The following is a 19,697-nucleotide window of genomic DNA, read 5'->3' as shown; positions in this document are numbered from 1 at the left end:
AACCTCCTATATGAAAGAGATTCATTGATGCACTTTTCCTTTAATAGCGTATTACAGTACTATGCAACATCTCAGTTTCATTGTCAAGTGAAAGCATTTGGCTTAAAAACACTATCTGACAATTTACCTTTGTTTCCAAATGTAGGATACATTTCAAATGGTCTTGAAATTTAGGCCAGGAAGCATAACTGCTCTCTGGGGAACAATGTAATGTGGCTACAGGCAATCGAATGATAAACTGTGGCATCATCCGAATGCTGGCGTGTTTTCACATTCCCGATAGTCATGTTCTGATTGGCTGGCTGGGAAGGAATTTGCTGGCAGCCATTTTCTGCAGCCCATAGAGTAGGCACATTACAAAAATGGAAACCCTCTTGGTTCCAGAGATCAATGTAAAGATTGGTGCAATAATGGATCAGGGATCTCTCCTGCTTTTAATACGGTTATAAATAAATAATTACAGCAAAAAGCATTGATTGGTGATTTGATCAGCATTTAACTGATAGAACTGAAATGTATTTTTTATATTCCGCCCACAATCCTTACAATCCAAATTGTGTATCTGGGCACTCAATGATTGGAATGGAAACTGTTTCTCAAAGCCAAACCATCAAAAGTACGTTTTCTATCTGAATGAGCAATTGAGATCAGAACACTTGTGGCTTCCAGTGTCATCTGTAGTAAAATAAGAGACCCGACTGATTTATTTATTCCAAGGCCCTTTATTTGTCCTCTTCCTAGGTGTATTATGGAAACAATATTGCTCTGCTGCTTTAGTTAGGAGTTTCTGTTTTTGACTCTGGTGCAGGTTGTCACAACTTTATGCTGCCATAAAATGTAACAAAGCATATGTGCAATGTTAGGAAAGATGAAACTTTTTAAAGGGACTGCACCATTTTCAGAATGTAAACTCAGAATATTAAAAGATCAGCAAAACATGAAATATGCTAAAATGTTTGTGATATACTTTTAGTGCTCAGGAGGCAGCCATCTTAGATTTAAGGCATCATGGGCTATAGCATCCAATATATGGCCAGCCGATGTCTCCTTCTTATGGAAAAGCACAAAACTAGCCCTTTCTTTTGAAATTTTCACTGTGTTTTTACTGCATGCAATAAATAGGACGACTGAGATCTGTAGAGAGATTCCTCCCCGGGTTCTGCTTCTTCGGGAACAGCATCCTGCTTCCTTCTCTGCCGTTCCACTGTACAGAACCAAGTGAAGGAGAAGTGTGAAGAGGGCACAGGTTTATGCAGTTTCAGAATAAACACATTTTAGAAGGGTTACTAAGGAATCCCAGGGTGTTCAATGTGCAGACCCTCTGATCCTTCCGCCACATAAATTAATTTGCGTGGAAACGCTAGAAGAAGAAAAGAAAAAAAAGTCTAAAGCATCGGACTGTTCATCTCAGTGTCGCATAACAAGCTGCGTTGCAATAAAATGAATTCTCATACAAAAAACGCCTTTATTATTTTAATAGTCTTTGTTCATACTTACATTACAATACATGGATAAAAAATGCAACCGCAGGTCCACAAATACCCAGGTCCAGACTGCGTTATAAAGGGAAAAAACGCTAGACATATCACAGTAGCCAGGATAAAAATGGGTAAAAGCAGTTTTAGTTTTTTCAACTGAGCTATAAAGATATGACTGCGCTTTCGCTAAAGCACAGATTTTTTTCTATGTATATTTCACAACTTATTTTATTTATTTTTTAACTCCCAACATTGTTCCTCTTGTCCATGTGTTTGTGTATTTTGTATTGAAGTACAATGATCATCGTGTCTAACGAGTCGCATAAATACCAAGTTAATCATTAACCATCTTTACAATTGCAGCGGTCTGGCAGCAGGCGAAGATAATGGACAAAGAGGTTACATGCTGACATTCGTCATTGCTTACCTTCGGGTAGGTCGCTCTTCTTTTTCCTCCCTCCTTTGTCTTGTCACCAATGTGAATATTGACATATCCTGACCACAAAGAGTATGGGGGGCTTTAGAAAGGACTGGAGGCCTTTAAAATTTCCTGTGCAGATTTGCCATTCACTTTAGACAGATGCTGTCTTTTCCCCCTTTAGGCCTTTCCCCTTCCCATAGAATCCGCATAAAGACGTATTATTTCAGGATATGCAGATGTGCCTATGATTACATACGAAAGCGATCAAAGGAATAGTCGTGGTGTTTGGGGTTTTGCCCCATGATGGATTTGCAATGCAGACCCCTACGTCTTGAAGTGGTCCCAAGCACGGTCTGTTGGAATAACCAATAGCCCTATTGCTCTGGCAGCACATGGGTTGAAATAAAATCTCCCGTTGTCTGTTTTGGAAAGGATTGTGTGTAACTGTTAACATTTTTATAGTAAAATGATCAAATATATATACACACACAGAGGCACGAGTTGTGTGCCTCTGTCTAATCAAATCTGTTGTTTTTTTTTTTTTTTTGGCTGTAATGGGTGGTATCCCCAGGAGGAATATATCTACTTTCCTGAAAATAGAAAAGAAGAATAACAACCACACATGTAGGACCACCTTTACTGAGCGAGTGCTATGCATTAAGACACCTTCCAGAACCAGAAGACACAGTCCATTCACTTGAACATCAGAACGAGTCCTATGACATAGCACCATTTATCACCACACACACTGCTCATTTCAGCTGCATTATATTATTTGGAATGTTAAATCAAATCCACGAGCAACATTTGTACAGTTGCAGCAAAGTCCTTCTTTTGAGCAAATATTTTTTTTTCCACTCTGGAACATGTTGCCATCATCTAAACAAATTGGGTAGGTGGACAAACCGATCCAATTTAAGTCCCTTGGGTGAACTTGAAATATTTTGGTTTGTCTTACTCTGGCACCATTTAATTATTCAGTGTGCCTGATATCTTTATTAAAGTCAGCATTTATATACATGTATTGGTAAATGAGTGACCATCTGTGTAGTCTTGCTACATAAAGGTAGGATGGAGTTATACTAGCCATATTGTTTTGTAGAATGTAATGTTACCATTTTAGTACTGTTTAAATCAGCGGTGCGCAAAGTGGGGGGCGCTGGATTTGTTTGGGGGGGCACTGGCGGTTGCAGAGGCTTCCCCGAGGCATTTAAATGAAATGCCGGGGGATGGCGTGATGCCTCTGCAACTCTAAAACTTACCTTGACTCTGCTGGCGTCACTCATGTCCATGGCAACGCGGCATCAAATGACGCCGCGGGGTCATGTGACGTGAGGTCACACGTGTCCAATGACGCTGCAGGTCACGCGATGTCACATGACCCTGCGTGAGGTAAAGGGTGGGGGGACAGCAAAAAAAGTTTGTGCGCCCCTGGTTTAAACAATTGTTAGAATTTATTTCTCTTGTGAAAAAAGAGTACTTTTTTGTTTATTTTCCGTGTCCAGTGATATTTTCCGTAACAATTAACTGTTGTTCTCTGCTTTTAGCTGGTTTGCTAATAATGCCATCATAATTACTTTACAAAAAGGGCAAAAGAATTGACAGTCTACCAGTAGATAAAGTATCACAAGCTGTCGCATCACAAGAAAACCTGCCACGTTGTTTAATCACATGGGAGCATTTAAAAGCTACAAATTATTTTAAAATAATTCCTGATCTTTTAAGTTTTACATAAAACTTGGTTATGCAACATGGGCAGACACTGCGTAGTATCTGTTTCTGGAAACTGCATCAAGTAATTGTGGATCTGCAGTGCAGTTTGAAGCTGTAATATATCATTTCTAACCCTTCATCAGATGTTTAAAAACTGTTGTCACACTGTTTATTCTCTGTACAATGTAGACACTATATCTTTTTGCTGCTGTTATAAACATGTTTTTTTTGTGTTTGTGCATAGGACCTCGGCATGGATTACTATCTTATAGGAGAGTCCTTTGAGACCTCTGTTCCCTGGGACAGGTACAGACTTTGCTTTTGTATTTCCTATACTTGATGTATACAGCATTGATGAATATAAATTCTTCAGTACTGTTCAAACTTCCTACAATATACGTGTTTTTTTTACGCTTCTTTGAGTTGGGCGCTGATCTGTGGTCCCATGCGGACCCCCCCGAGCTCCCTGTAAAAATGAATGAAAATTTCCCAATTATGTTGCGGCTTTCTATTGGTTGGGAACCAGGGGTTCCTGAGGTCTCAAAGCCAATAGAAAAATATGGGGCAGCGCGGGTTGCTGCATTAATGTATTGCAAAAGAAGGTCATATGTACAGATGTAGCAAGACTATCTGCCCCATGCACTGTGGTAGCAAGCAAAAATCCACGGTGCTGGGGACAGCGCCTGCCACGATCGAGCTGCGACGGGTCCATGCTTCTGAATAGGATCCAAGAAAACAAAGAGACAAGTTTCCCACGCGAGATACAAAGTAGAGTTCTGCTCAGATTTCATAATGCAGTGTCTTCCATTTATTTAAAGAGCAGTGGAGAGGGCAACGTTTCCGGTCCTATTCGGACCTTTCATACATTTTATTTTTCCCATAGAAAACATTTTGTCCCCCATTTCATATATGGACTGTCCGAATGGGACCCACCCCAGCGCTAATCCTCCGGGAATGTGACCACAGTGGTTATGTGGTGGCACTGAAAATATTGTCTTTGCTACATCTAGTATTTATTGTATGTTATTATTTTAATTACCATTTATGTATCATGCACCTACACATTCCACAGAACAGTCCAACATTAACTTACACTTAGAGCCTACAATCTAAAAATATATACCGTATTTTGTATTCTCTGTTCATCTTTTGATGCAGTCAGGACTTGTTTCTCAGCCTATTTTAAGCTGGTAAACTATTTATTTTTTATTTTTTTTAAATTGGGAAATAAATGTACACTATAGTAGAGATGTTGCATGGCGAGTAATTTTACTTGTACATCGTAAAAGGGCCCGTCACACATATTGGCAATTAAAAGTGCACTGTTATTTGGCTTCTTTAGATGAAGTGGCCCTTCAAGTGAATACTCATCTGTTTCCTGTGAAAAATGAATGTTTCTATTCTATTCATTCTCATATCGGGTACTTCATTGTTCTTTTCCTTTATCTCTTTGGCTAAGGAAAGATGGCAGCAACATTGGTTTACACAAAATGAAAAGGTGTGAGTTACCAATGTGCCTGTAGACATGCACGGGTCTACGGACATAATTACACAGAAGATTCAATGCTTTAAAAGTTCAAAAATATATATAATTGAATATGCTCAGGTGTATCATTTAGTTTAACTCCTTGTGTGCCCCATAGCCACAACATAATGGGGTCTGGCGCTCCATGATATAGTGGCTATGTTGTGGCTTCTAAGCTAGTTTTTCTAGGGGAGAGGGTGTTCTTCACGCATATGGAGGTCTGAAAGCAATCCGACAGGCAGGAGAACGGAAGAAGGGCGACTCCCTCCTCTTCCGTTCATGTCATCGGTGAAGCGGCGATCACGTGACCACTCGCGAAGTGCTGTGGGGCCGCTGCCCTTCCGGCGCACAACGGGTTAAAAGATCACCTAGAATTACCCCTTAAACACGCCTCTGCCATTACTTCACTTGGGGCTTACAGTAGATGGGACTGTACTCTTGATTTGTTGGCTCTGAAAAAAATATTGTAAAACCTGCAGCTATGCTTTCAACTTCTGATTGTTGGAACTTGTCATTTAATACAATGGCCGAGGTTCACAAAGTTCCAATAAGGGGTGCTCAGTCACATGTTAACTGCCATTGACTTTAAAGGCAGAAAACACGTGATCGAGCTCCGATACCGCTCATCGGAACGTAGGGAATCTCCCCAATATGATATATATATATATACTTAGTTAAGTTATGGTGAGTAAAAAAAGTGACAAAAACCCTCCACAGCAAAGCAAATAGCAAATGGAAATATAACTGTGTGCTCATTTGCATGTCTTAGGCAGGTCTGCACCTTTGCATAGCCAGTGTAACCAACCCCACACTGATGAGACCCATTATGGTCGAAACAGCTGTCTGTGGGTGGGTTTTCTGGCTATGCATCTTAACCCTGGCTGTGCTTAAAGCTGTGACCATGCAGCAAGCTTAAGCCTATAGGGAACCATGTTTAAAATGGTTTTGAAGCAAAAAGTGGCACTGTGTACTCATTTGCATGTCATTTCCCAGAATCCCTTGCTGCAGTGGAAGTGCTGTGTGCTGGGTGATAATGGTGAAAGGCGGGGTTGCAGACCTGCCTAAGGCATGCAAATGAGCATACAGTTATATTTCCATTTGATATATATATATATCTCCTCAATACAGGCAATTTCAGTTTAAAAAAGTTAGAGTGCTCACATAAAGGGAAGTCAGAGAGAAGTAAACAATTGCATATCATTTGCAAACACATTGTATGCCAAAAAGCCTGCAACATATTAATATACTGCTGCGGCAGAGTTTATTCGAGCATTTGCCCGTTCTCTGCCGCAGCAGTAGCCTGGCGCGCGCCCGAGAGTGACGGGCGCGCGCCGAAGCAGCGGAAGAGCGCCCTCCGATCGGGGCGCTCTCCCTACCGCTGCCGGGTCCGCCGGGTCCCCCGGAACCCCCTGCCGCTGTCCCGCGATCGCGGGACACCAGGGCTCCCTCGGGGAGCCCCTGGACGCGCGTGCAGGGGGCGCACGCTCCCGATGACGCGTGACCGCGCGTCTATGACGCGCGGCACGCCGAGGGGCGGCCACTAGCAAGCCGGGAGATTTCCCGGCTTGCGGTACCGACCACACTCGGATAAAGTGTGTCGGTACTGTACACATTAAAAGAATGTGAAGCACTTCACATCAATTCTATTTGAAGCAGCCGTCTTCCTTCATAGAAGAGGTCCCACTCAGTCTGAACATGAAGATGTATTTTTAGATGACTTTGCATGCAACATTTTTGTCTTGCAATTCGTCATTTAAAGATGCAGTCACTGTTGTTGTCGAAAACAGAAAATAGCAAAATAAGACATTTGCTCATTTTAAGTTCATCTATTGCCAGTGGTGTTTTTGTAGGGAAAAAAGGGCGTTAAACCTAAGAAAAATAAATGTTGGATCTGAACTACAATAAATCAGCGTGAAATAAAGAAATGTGGTATGTGTAAAGCATGTATTTGCTCGCAGTAAATATTCCAGCCCCATTCCTAATTATTTCATAATCATTATGCAGAGTTTCTTGTTGATACTTCCCAAAAAGGTGCCAGAACTTGATTCCTGAGAGTTCCCATACACACAAAGCCCTATTTATTATATACATTGTCTGACTGAAGTTCTAAATAATAATTCCAATCTGAGTAAGGTTAATGGGGTCATTCTAAATATACTGCAGCGGCCATTTTGTCAATTTTTGGGCGAAACGCCCCATAGACTTCAATGGTTATTTTCGGCCGAAAAAGGCCCAAACAGCTGCTTCGGCATATCTAGAATAAGGCCCTAGGCAGTATACATTTGCTATGGGTCAGTGTTAAGACAGCCTCCACAATGTTCTCGTATTGCTACAGATTTCAATAGTAAGGTTGCTCCTTATTTTAACATGACATTGTGTTCCAGGGTGCTGGATCTCTGCCGCAATGTAAAAGAGAGGATTGTTCGAGAATGCAAAGAAAGAGGTGTCCAGTTCCCACCCCTTTCTACTTGCAGGTACGTCTGTTCTTGACCCGACCCAGTAATCTATACATTCTCTATTCATTTTCTCCTGTAATGCATCATGATTCATCTCCCCATCCATGTGATCTGCACAGATAATTCGCTTTTGCTGTCGACTAGCTTTGGTAAGCAAGGTTATAGTTCAGCAGTTGGTGATTTTGTCTCGGGGTGATAAGCCGCAGAAGGGGACATTGTAATGTGATCTCTTCACTGGGAAGATTACAGTGGCACTTGATTAGTCATCTGACATTTTATTTCCCATGTATCCACCAGCCAGCCAAGTATAACAAGATTGATTGGATCATTTAACCTCTATAAAAGTCAAAGCATTGATTGGTATTGAAACTGAATGGAATTCCCATTAGTTTCATGAAGAAAATGTTAAAAAGAATATTGCCAGTTTGACGAAAGTAATATAAATAAACTATTATTGCGTGGTCGTTAATTCCTATGACCAGTGCTTTATTGTTTTAAAATTGGAAAGAAATGCTCTAAAAATCTGCAGGAAGTTTTATTTTTTGTTTTATACCAACAAAGTAACATTTTAATGTCTCCGTGACATGTTATCTTTTCTAGATTGAGCTAGATTAAATTGTTTGCAATTTAGCTGTTAAACTGCTTCCAAAGTTGTAAACAGTGGTGTAGATTTTATTTAGAACTAAAGAAAATAATTGAAGGATGTGGTAAAAAGATGAATAACAGATCTCTTAAAAGCCTTAACATCTGAAACAAATGCCCCTAAACTTTCTTGGTGGTGCATTGCAAATCTGTCTTTATTATCTTTTACTCTGCTTGGGATAATTGCAGTGCATATATCTTCCCGCAGCAATGCTAACAAAAACAAGGTTTGAATTGTAAACCAAATTCTTTAGTGCAAAAATGTCAAACATATTCTCTCTTCTCTCTGGCTTGTCATTGCATGTTTATGGTCAGACTTTGTTGATTATCTCTCTTCTGGCTTACTCCAGCTCCATGAACGGATGTAAATCTTATTATTGCCTGTGCACAATGAGACCACTTTGGTATGCATACAATGTAAACATGTTGGGCCCATAGAATGATGGCCACACACAAGTGAGTAACAAGCACAATCTGGGACTTGTGACCCCTCTCAAGGCCTGTTTTCAAAAAAAGTAGACAAATGCTACACAAAGTTTTTTGTTTTTTTTCTACAATATCATTTGGAGTCAGTAAATTGTGTAACCAATTACACAATTAGCGCTATTATAGAGTGGAATTGGGGCGCAGCAATGCAGTCCCTTTTAGCAAACAAAGTACATGGATATTGCAGTGGAGTGAAAGTCTTCAGCCATGTTCCACCTTCTCTACCATGTTATTGGTTTGCTCAAATCTGGGAATTGGTGCATGTTATTACCCAGAATCCCTGGCTGCAGTGGAGGCACTGTATGCTCTTTTTAATTTGGGGGCAAGGCAGGTTTGGGGAACCTGTGAGAATGCGCTCATTATCATTAATATATTGCTCTCGTGAACTTTGATTAATTTAAAACATATGCAGCATTATACAGAGATACCATTAATTCACTCAATTTTTAATGGTTATTTTATGATTTGATGCTTGGCTGTTTTAGACCCAAAAGCCTGACTAAGAGAAGCACAATGTAACAAGTGACAGAATATACAATACAGGCTGTTATTAGTAAAGCCTCCAACGTTTCAGTATTCAAGCTTTCATTGTTATAAAGCAGTTTGTTTTGTTTTTTTTTAAAAAGCACAACATTGGCCATTTTTAAGAGTCCAGACAAAATGTTTTTCACATTAATACCTCTGTAAAATAGAAAATGGTCAGAGTATTTCAAAGCAGATGTGATAAATAGAAAGGTAAATTAAAGGCAGTACTATCCTTATATTTTTCCCACAAATTATGTGCAGCATATGCTATTTTCAAAGTAGCCAGTAGTTTAAAAAAAATGTCCTTACAGATTTCCGCAAAGTTCTAAACTCTCAATGTGCAGTCTGCTAACCGGAGTTACATAGACCAAGTCTCTCACTGTATTGGACTTTTAGCTCATTTATTTTTATTTGCTTACTAATTACACCAAAAGGAAAACAATGTGTGTATTACATTTGTTGTTTTTAACCTCTGCAGTGCCAGCGGGACATGCAACTCATTGCAAAGCAAAACTTTATAAGGCTGTGTGGCACTAAAGACGTTGAAAATAAACATGTTAAAATGCAAGGATTTTGAGTGAAACGTAGGAACACAAATGATCTTTAAAATATTGAACATTTTGTTTTTTTTATTGTTTAAGTCCTCCTGGGAAGTTATGTGCAATGAAATTAAAGGTGTGGTGTCCTCCTTAGAGTACTCCCAAAATGTTATTTTTCCAGCTTTTCTTTACACTGTGTGCACTTTTATGTAGTGTTAACCAAGGTAATGTCACTACACAGTGTGTATATAGAGAGGGGAAAAGGTGGGAATTGTAATACAATACAGTGATAGGGACACCATGCATCAAAAGTAAGTCGTGGCAGATGCAGAACAGCTCTTCCTGGTAAGGCTACGGCCCCAGTGCCTGCGCTGCATGCGCGCCTGCGAGGCTGACAGGACGTGCAGCTGAATTCCCCGGTCTGCACGGCCATGACGTCACCCAGCAGGTTCACCCTCATTGGCTGAACCACTGGGGGGAGTGGCCTAGCGCCTCATCGTTAGGTCTAATAACCATTTTAATGTGAGTCTGAAAAACGCACCGCGAAGCGCAACGGCCCTCTTCGCAGCGGGCCCGGTCCCATTGAGGGGCGGCTCTTGCCCCGGCTGCAGTAGCCAGTGGAGACCAAGCTTTATGGTGACGGTGACGTCAGGCTGCGGTTGCTGGAAAAATCAAGTTGAGATGATTTCCAGAGATCGTGACCAAGCCGTTGCTCCGTCGCGCTTACTATAAGCGCACGCGACGGCGGCAATGCGTTTGTTTTGACGCGATGTCGCGTCGCTGTCGCCGGCACTATAAGCGCAGCCTAACTCTTTGTTATGCTTTTGTAAATGTTAAAGCAGCCAGCTATACCGACCACTTGACCATTTTAGGTCAATGCTCTGACCATCCAGTCATTGCCTATCAAACCAGCAGCACTTGTAGTTAGTAAAATCACAGTGTTGAAAGCATAGAGGGGGGGAAATCAAGAAAAAGCACCCCTGAGAGGGGATTGATTAGTCTGCCTGATGACGGTAGTACACGTAAAGTGTGTGAATTCTTCCCCTCTGAAACCTCCTTCAGTTTTATGAATATGTTTTAACAGCTGGAATGGAATAGCTACTGTACTGTTAGTTCTTTCAACAAGAGTAATGCAGTGGTGTAGAAAACACTCGCAGCTCAGTGGATTGCGTAAACCAAAAAAAAAAAAGCCTTCATTCCTATGCGAGCGATGTAAATGGAAAGGTTTGTACTTGATCTACAAAAGAGGCAATGTTTCGTTTCAAGCGTTTGAGATGTCATCATGGGAAAAGCAGAAACCATACAGTACGATATTATCTACCATAAAGTGTGGAGTATACAGTGTTTCTATCACTCATACCGTGTAGCTTTTTTCTCTCACCCTCTAAATACTCTCACACTCTACTCTCTCTTCTCACTCTCTCTATACTCTCTCTTCTCCCTCTCAGTACTCTCTATTCTCCATCTCTCTATTCTCCCTCTCTCTGTACTCTCTTCTCCCTCTCTCTATACTCTCTTCTCCCTCTCTCTATACTCTCTTCTCCCTCTCTCTATACTCTCTTCTCCCTCTCTCTATACTCTCTTCTCCCCCTCTCTATACTCTCTTCTCCCCCTCTCTATACCCTCTTCTCCCCCTCTCTATACTCTCTTCTCCCTCTCTCTATACGCTCTATTCTCTCAATACACTCTTGCGCTTTCGCTCTCTCTTTACACTCGCTTTCTCTCTCCACCCTCTCGCTTTCTCTATACACGCTTGCTCTCTTTATACACTCTCGTGCTCGCTCTCTATACACTCGCACTGTCTCTCTCTATATACTCTCTCTCTACGTTCTCCACGTTTTCGCTCTATGCTCTCGCTCTTTGTCTACGTGCTCTACGCGCTCGCTCTCTCTACGCGCTCGCTCTCTACGCGCTCGTTCTCTCTACGCGCTCGCTCTCTCTACGCGCTCGCTCTCTCTGCGCGCTCTCTCTACGCGCTCGCTCTCTCTACGCGCCCGCTCTCTCTACGCGCCCGCTCTCTCTACGCGCCCGCTCTCTCTACGCGCCCGCTCTCTCTACGCGCTCGCTCTCTCTATGCGCTCGCTCTCTACACGCTCGCGCTCTCCCTCTACGCGCTCGCTCTCTCTCTACGCGCTCGCTCTCTCTCTCTACGCGCTCGCTCTCTCTCTCTACGCGCTCGCTCTCTCTCTCTACGCGCTCTCTCTCTCTCTCTCTATGCGCTCTCTCTCTCTCTCTATGCGCTCTCTCTCTCTCTCTCTCTCTACGCGCTCGCTCTCTCTCTCTACGCGCTCGCTCTCTCTCTATGCGCTCTCTCTCTCTCTCTCTCTACGCGCTCTCTCTCTCTCTACGCACACGCTCTCTCTCTATGCGCGCACGCTCTCTCTCTCTACGCACTCGCTCTCTCTCTCTACGCGCTCTCTCTCTCTCTCTCTCTATGCGCTCTCTCTCTCTCTACTCGCTCGCTCTCTCTCTTTCTCTCTACGCGCTTGCTCTCTTTCTCTCTCTACACGCTCGCTCTCTCTCTTTCTCTCTCTACGCGCTCTCTCTCTCCGGGCTCGCTCTCTCTCTACGCTCGCTCTCTCTCTCTACGGGCTCGCGCTCTCTCTCTACGGGCTCGCGCTCTCTCTCTACGGGCTCGCGCTCTCTCTCTACGCGCTCGCTCTCTCTCTACGGGCTCGCTCTCTCTACGGGCACGCTCTCTCTCTCTACGGGCTCGCTCTCTCTCTCTCTCTACGGGCTCGCTCTCTCTCTCTACGGGCTCGCTCTCTCTCTCTCTCTACGGGCTCGCTCTCTCTCTCTACGGGCTCGCTCTCTCTCTCTCTCTACGGGCTCGCTCTCTCTCTCTACGGGCTCGCTCTCTCTCTCTACGGGCTCGCTCTCTCTCTCTACGGGCTCGCTCTCTCTCTGTGGGCTTGCTCTCTGTCTCTCTCTCTCTACGCGCTCTCTCTCTACGCGCTCTCTCTCTACGCGCTCTCTCTATGCGCTCTCTGTGTCTCTCTACGCTCTCTCTACGCTCTCTCGCTCTCTCTTTCTGCGTTCTCGCTTTCTCTCTCTGCGCTCTTGCTTTCTCTCTCTGCGCTCTTGCTTTCTATTTCTGCGCTCTCGCTTTTTCTCTCTGCACTCTCGCTTTCTCTCTCTGCACTCTCACTTTCTCTCTGTGTGTGTACATTGGAAGCCGTGTTGATCCATTCCATCACTGCAAACTCAAGGGTCATCAGCATTTTGCTTGACTTGGTGACATTGAGAGGATGTAAAGCAGGGTTTGTCATTCACATTACACTTCTATCACAATTCCTGACCTTTATAATGTCTGAACCTTACAGTATGGAAAACCACCTTGAAGTCCACAAAACATGTGTGGAATTGACAAGATATTCTTTGACTTCCCATGTCGTAAAACCACCACTTGCAAAGCTCTTTACAGCTTTATATTTTTATTTATTACTGCTTTTAAAAAAGTCCCTTCATGTCAACTTACATCTTGGCATACATCTGTTCAATTTATCATAAGGTTTTTAAAAATGTGTAAACTTAAAGGAGCAATGAATTAGAAGACATCAAAGATGCAAAGTATAAGATCTCCAGCTTTTGAAAACCAGGTACAATACATGTATAGTGAGTAATAACAAATTCTCCCACCAATTGCACCTTTCACATCAACATTGTAGAAGTTACAGGTTTCTGAGTGCAGGTTCTTACGTTGGTTCCAGACAATTGAACATCATAAAACCGTGCAGACCAAGAGCATTGTTGTGACATGCAAATGACAACAGGAAGTGGCCACTTTGGTCTTGCTGTGGTTTCAATCGACATTGTTCTGCTTGTACATTCTGATTTCAAAAGAACGTGCCAGTAGCCAGTGATACCAACCAGCTACCATCCAGTAAAGTTTGATTCCATGTTTAGAGTGATGGACAAAAGACTTGGGACAGAGGCTCAAATCTCCATTAAGATGCTTAACGTGAACCTAAGTTAACGTCATGGTATATAATAATGCTGCATTCTGAAAGGGCAATATCGTAATGTTAAGCCATGCTTTCTGCCGTAATAAAATGTAAACAACAATTGATTTTTCTTGTGTAGCGTTGCTAGTGTATGCAGCGCTGATGAGGCGTTGTCTCCTATCCAATAAAGTCCACCAGGTTTAGCACGAGGGCTTAAGATTACATTATTTAAATTATACCTAACATTGGCATTACTGCTATTTCAGGGTCTGGGACTCTCATAACGGCATGTTGTATTTATTTATTTTTGCATGTATTTTTCTTTGAAGATACTATGTTAACACAGGGAACATAATGTCTATTCTTGTATTATGTAATGTCATGTTATGCACCCTGATATAATGGAGTTTTGAGCATCTCGATCTTTGAATATATAATAGATTGGCACACACAAGTACAAATATTAAAGAGGTACATGCTCTGAGGAGCTTACTGGAAAAGGAAGAACGAACAAACACAAGTTATAGGTTAAGAAAGTTGAGATGAAAGTGGGATATTTTATGTATATGTTTATTTTTATGAAGCCACCAATCTACGCCTAATTATAACACAGACCGGGCAGGGAGATAATCTACAACATTTTAGGATTTCAGGAGGAGAGAGGCAGAGACGTGTTGGATAACTCTTGCAGTATCATTTTGGATAGATTGTACCCAGTATTGAGTTGGGATGCAGGAAATCCAGAAAGTAGCAGGTTGCAATAGTCAAGTCGGGAGGTAATGAGGGCATGCATGGGAGAGTTGGTTGTGGAGCAACAGAGGAAAGGCAGATTTTGGCCATGTTGCAGAGGAAAAATCTGCAAGATTTAGCGACCACATAAATATGACATCTTCATTGAATGAGGCTAAGGCATTCCAGGTTTACTAAACTTTGATGTTCGCTTGAAGTGGAGAGTGTAGAGTTTTAGAAGGCTATTGGGTAATGTTTCTCAGGTGCCAAATGGTAAGGTCTAACAGTAAGATTGTATTTCTCTCCTATTTTTACTGTATCATACACTACCAGTGATGCATGAAAAATATTGATTATCACTTGTTTTCTCTTTCTTTTTCTAGGGTCACACAGACATATGATTCCGGTGCCTGTGTTTATTTCTACTTTGCTTTTAACTACAGGGGTATAAGTGACCCCGTTCATGTCTACGAAGAAATCGAGGTAGCGTGCACGTTTTCCTATTGTGACGTGTTTTTGTTGTGGTTTATATTCTTTATTTTGACTCCTTGCTGTTGAATTCTTAGCAGAATTAGATACAAGACCCACACTGGATTACCTCATTTGAATACTTGCATTGTACAATACTAATATACATATATACATGTGTGTGTGTGTGTATATAAAAGTGTATGTGTGTGTGTGTATAGCCAGCTTTACTTTGCCTACTGATAACACAGAAAATCAGAGTTCTTCCCCCCTCCTACTCACCCGCCCCTCCTACTCACCCGCCCCTCCTACTCGCCCTCCCTCCTTCTTTCACCCTCCCTCCTTCTTTCACCCTCCCTCCTTCTTTCAACCCTCCCCTCCTTCTCTCACCCTCCCCTCCTTTCACTCACCGCTCATCTTCTATCACTCCCCTCATCTTCTATCACTCCCCCCGTCTTCTATCACTCCCCCCGTCTTCTATCACTCCCCCTGTCTTCTATCCCTCCTCTGCCGCCGTCGTCCTCCTCTGTCCTCCTCCTCTGCTGCCCCCCAAAATGTGCCAGCCTAGGCGACCGGGGAAGTTGCCTAGTGGTAGCACCTGCCATATACACACACACTAAAAGAGTCTGTTCCTTAGCAGGTCTTAAAATTAGGTAAATACAACCTCAGATGAACAACAACACATGATATATTACACCGTGTCATGATTTATTTAATATGTCATGTGTTGTTGTTCATCTGAGGTTGTATTTACCTAATTTTAAGACCTGCTAAGGAACAGATGATTGTTATGTCCTGATATGTAAAACCATAGAATTCAAAGAGGGTGTAATTTCTTTTGATCACCACTGTATATGTGTGTGTGTATAATATATAAATATATATATATATATCTCACTCTCACACAGATGAAAAAATCCACTTAACCAGGACGAGTGGAAAATTGGGGGATCGTGTGGAGCTGAAGGTCAATAGCTGCAGCAGAACGTATTCAGGAGCAGACCTGTAAGTCACTGCTCTGCTTCCTAAAGTCATGCCGACCCTCCCTCTCAGTGCCTTGTATAATGCAATGCGAGGAATTATGGGACCCGATTTCAGGAAGTAGAGCAGTGATTGAAAGCTCTGATTCCGAATATGTTCTGCGCAGTTGCATTCTGTCCTGTGCCAGCTCCCGAGATGGACCTGTGCAAGTAGCTATAAAAAAAAATGTGTGTGTATATATAAATGTGTGTGTGTATATGTATACATTTGTGTGTGTCTATATATGTATATATATATATATATATATATATATATATATATATATATATATATATATATTTACAGTGTTCGACAAACCTATACATTTGCTCGCCCCGGGCGAGTGGATTTAACATCGTGGCGAGCTCCTATTGGCCCAAGCAGCATACGTTTGGTACTAGGTGGCGAGTAGATTTTTTTGTGTGGCGAGTAGATTTTTTGGTGATTTGTCAACCACTGTATATGTGTGTGTGTGTGTGTGTGTGTGTGTGTGTGTGTGTGTGTGTGTGTGTGTGTGTGTGTATATACTGTGGAGGGTTTTAGTCACTTTTTTTACCCACCATAACCTTAATAGTGGTGGTGATTACCTACTCTTATCTCATTTGAGCAAATGTCAGTAAGCCAACCTCACACTGATGAGACCCATCAAGGTTGAAACATGTCTGTGAGTGGGTTAACTGACTTTGCATCTCCCAAGTCCTTGCTTAAAAGCTGTGTTTAAAGCAGCATGCATTGACTAAGGGTTGCTCATGTAATATGAGCATGAGATAAAAAGTGGCACTGTGTGCTCATTTGCATGTCATTTCCCAGAATCCCTTGCTGCAGTGGAAGTGCTGTTTGCTGGGTGATAATGGTGAAAGATAGGGTTGCAGACCTGTCTAAGACATGCAAATGAATATACAGGAATATTTACAGTTGCTTTATGCTTCACTGTGGAGGGTTTTAGTCACTTTTTTTACCCACCATAACCTTAATAGTCGTGGTGTATATATATATATATATATATATATATATATATATATATATATATATATATATATATATATATATATATATATATATTATTTATTTATTTATTTATTTATGATGTGTGAAAAATGCGACAAAAAACCTCCACTGTTTCACATATAGCAAATAATAATATCACTTGTGAGCATATTCACGTTAGACAGGTCTGCAACCCTGCCTTTCAGCATTATCACCTAGCATACAGTGCTTCCACTGTGGCAAGGGATTCTGGGAATTGACATGCAAATGAGCCCAGTGTCAACTTTTACCTGAAATCCATTTTTACATGGAACCCGTATAACTAATGCTCGCTGCTCACACAGCTTTTATGCTCTGCATGGTCGAAACAGCTGTCTGTGAGTGGTTTCACTAGCTTTACATCTAATACCATGCTGTGCTTAAAAGCTGTGTGACAGACCTGTCGTGTGTGTGTGTGTGTGTGTGTGTGTGTGTGTGTGTGTGTGTGTGTGTGTGTGTGTGTGTGTGTGTGTGATAGAAATGATAATTTATTAAATATTGTATCTTTATGTGGACATCGTGCATTCGTTCGTAAAAACGAATGTTACAGGTTATAGAAATAAGCATGTTGGTTGTGTGCCTTACTACTTCTGCCACATAATTAATATTAACGATGTGAGGCGCATATAATATATGAGTTACCTTTCTTCAATTTTTGCTATACAGTTCGCTGCTAGAGAAGAAATCCTTGCCAATGGTGGAAGTCTTTCACATCATCATGGAGGTAATGTGTTTTTTGTTTATTCACATGCTCCACTGACAGACACCAGATTTTACATACACTCTCAAACCAACATGCACGTTCTTTATAGTTATTAAATGTATTTCAAATTGCACTTTTTTTTTTTTTAAAGTATTTCAACTGCTAGTATTGTTGGTTTCTCGTAGGGAGAGGGGTGCGTTGACTGTTGCTTTTTTCAGACTTTATATACTAAATATTTTTTTATATTTTCATACCCCAATGGGGGAATTCACAGAAGGGTGCTAAGTTTGACTCCCACTCATGAATATGAGTAATGGTGTGCTAAGGCTTAGCACCCATTTTTAGGTATGGGTTCAAGTGTTCTCAGCTATTTTGGTGGTTCCTGATCGCTCTTTTGGGCTTTGTTTTGTTACATGTTTAGTATTTCCTCCTGGATGCACCTCTAGGTTGTTTAGATATGTTGTCATATATCCTACAATAGGGAGTATTTATGGACAGATATTTCAGGTGCAGGTTAATAGTGTTTGTTTACAGCAGGGGTAGCCAACTTCAGTACTCAAGGGCCACTGACAGGTCAGGTTTTCAGGATATTCCTGCTTCAGCACAGATGGCTGAGTCATTCTTAGACTGTGCCACTGATTGAGTCACCTGTGCTGAAGCAGGAATATCCTGAAAACCTGACCTGTTGGTGGCCATTATGGACTGGAGTTAGCTACCGGTGGTTTAAAGTATTTAATCATGTATTAAATATATGTAACAATGTAATCTCTGCCTGAGGCAGAGTGGGTGTGGTTGGTTAATTGGCTGGCCTAACACACCTGTAGTGGGTGGGGTTAGTTAATTGATAACCTAACACACCTGGTGGGTGTCCCTATTTAAACAGAGGCTTCTAACGAATCCTGAGCTTGCGTGTACTGATTGATCTGTTTGATTGATTGAAGTGCTGGTTGGTCAAAGTGTGTGCAGTTAGAACCAGAACCAGTTTGAACAAGGAAGCAGTTAAACAAGGTATAGTTTATTGAAGTACAGTTTACTGTTAGTACTTCTAACCTTCATAGTTGCTAGAATGAGCAGGATTGAAAATGCCACTCAATGCACATCTTGCCACATGTATGTGCACTTGGAGCAGCTGTTCCAGGGAGCATACCGCTGTGGGAAGTGTGAGTGGGTGGTCTCTTTAGAATCAGAGCTGGCTGATCTGAAGAGGCAACTTGCAATATTGAGGGACATTGGCAAGATTGAAATGGAATTAGAGCTCACTGAGCAGGCCTTGCTTCGACTAGTGGTGCAGATGGTGGTGCTTTTAGTGAGGAGCAGGTAGGTAGCTTAGTTGCTGTTAGTGAGGAGCAGGTAGGCAGCTGGGTGACAGTTAGAAGGGGAAGCAGGGGAAATATGGAGAGGCAGGTCGTTTCTGAGCTGACACATCCCAATAGATTTGCCATGTTGAGTGAAGATATTGGGAATGTTGGGGCAGAAATGGCAAGGCTGGGGGAGACTAATTACTCTAGCAGCCAGGGGAATAGTTCCTCCAGCACAGTGGGGACTCAGGATGCTCAGATGCAAAGAAAGATTGTGGTGGTAGGGGACTCCATTATTAGGAAGGTAGATAGGGCAATCTGTTGCCGGGACCGCATGAACCGAACAGTTTGTTGTCTCCCGGGTGCTCGGGTTCGGCACATTGCGATTCGGGTAGACAGATTGTTGGGGGGAGCTGGGATTGACCCGGCGGTCTTGGTACATGTTGGCACCAATGACAAAGTTAGAGAAAGATGGAGGGTCCTAAAAAATGATTACAGGGATCTAGGCCAAAAGCTTAAGGCAAGGACCTCCAAGGTAGTATTTTCTGAAATACTACCAGTGCCATGCGCTACCGCAGGGAGACAGTCAGAGATGAGGGAGGTTAATGCATGGCTAAGAAAGTGGTGCAGGAAGGAGGGGTTTGGGTTTTTAGAGCACTGGGACTCCTTTTCTGAGAGGTGCCATCTATATTCTAGGGACGGATTGCACCTCAATGAAGAGGGA

At 42.2% G+C, this 19,697-nt stretch overlaps 1 protein-coding gene across 1 annotated transcript in view; it reads left to right on the top strand.

Moving 5' to 3' along the window:
- AGPS (alkylglycerone phosphate synthase) overlaps positions 1-19,697 on the top strand; it is a 157,447-nt gene that overhangs the window by 106,145 nt on the left and 31,605 nt on the right. The window contains exons 15-19 of the mRNA XM_075608988.1: positions 1,842-1,911; positions 3,857-3,918; positions 7,522-7,611; positions 14,842-14,941; positions 17,639-17,696. Coding sequence (XP_075465103.1) covers positions 1,842-1,911; positions 3,857-3,918; positions 7,522-7,611; positions 14,842-14,941; positions 17,639-17,696 — 380 coding nt within the window. The remainder of the gene's footprint in view (positions 1-1,841; positions 1,912-3,856; positions 3,919-7,521; positions 7,612-14,841; positions 14,942-17,638; positions 17,697-19,697) is intronic.

The sequence above is a fragment of the Ascaphus truei genome, chromosome 7, assembly GCF_040206685.1.
Source record: "Ascaphus truei isolate aAscTru1 chromosome 7, aAscTru1.hap1, whole genome shotgun sequence".
NCBI lineage: Eukaryota > Metazoa > Chordata > Amphibia > Anura > Ascaphidae > Ascaphus > Ascaphus truei.
This window is presented reverse-complemented; position numbering and strand designations above follow the sequence as displayed.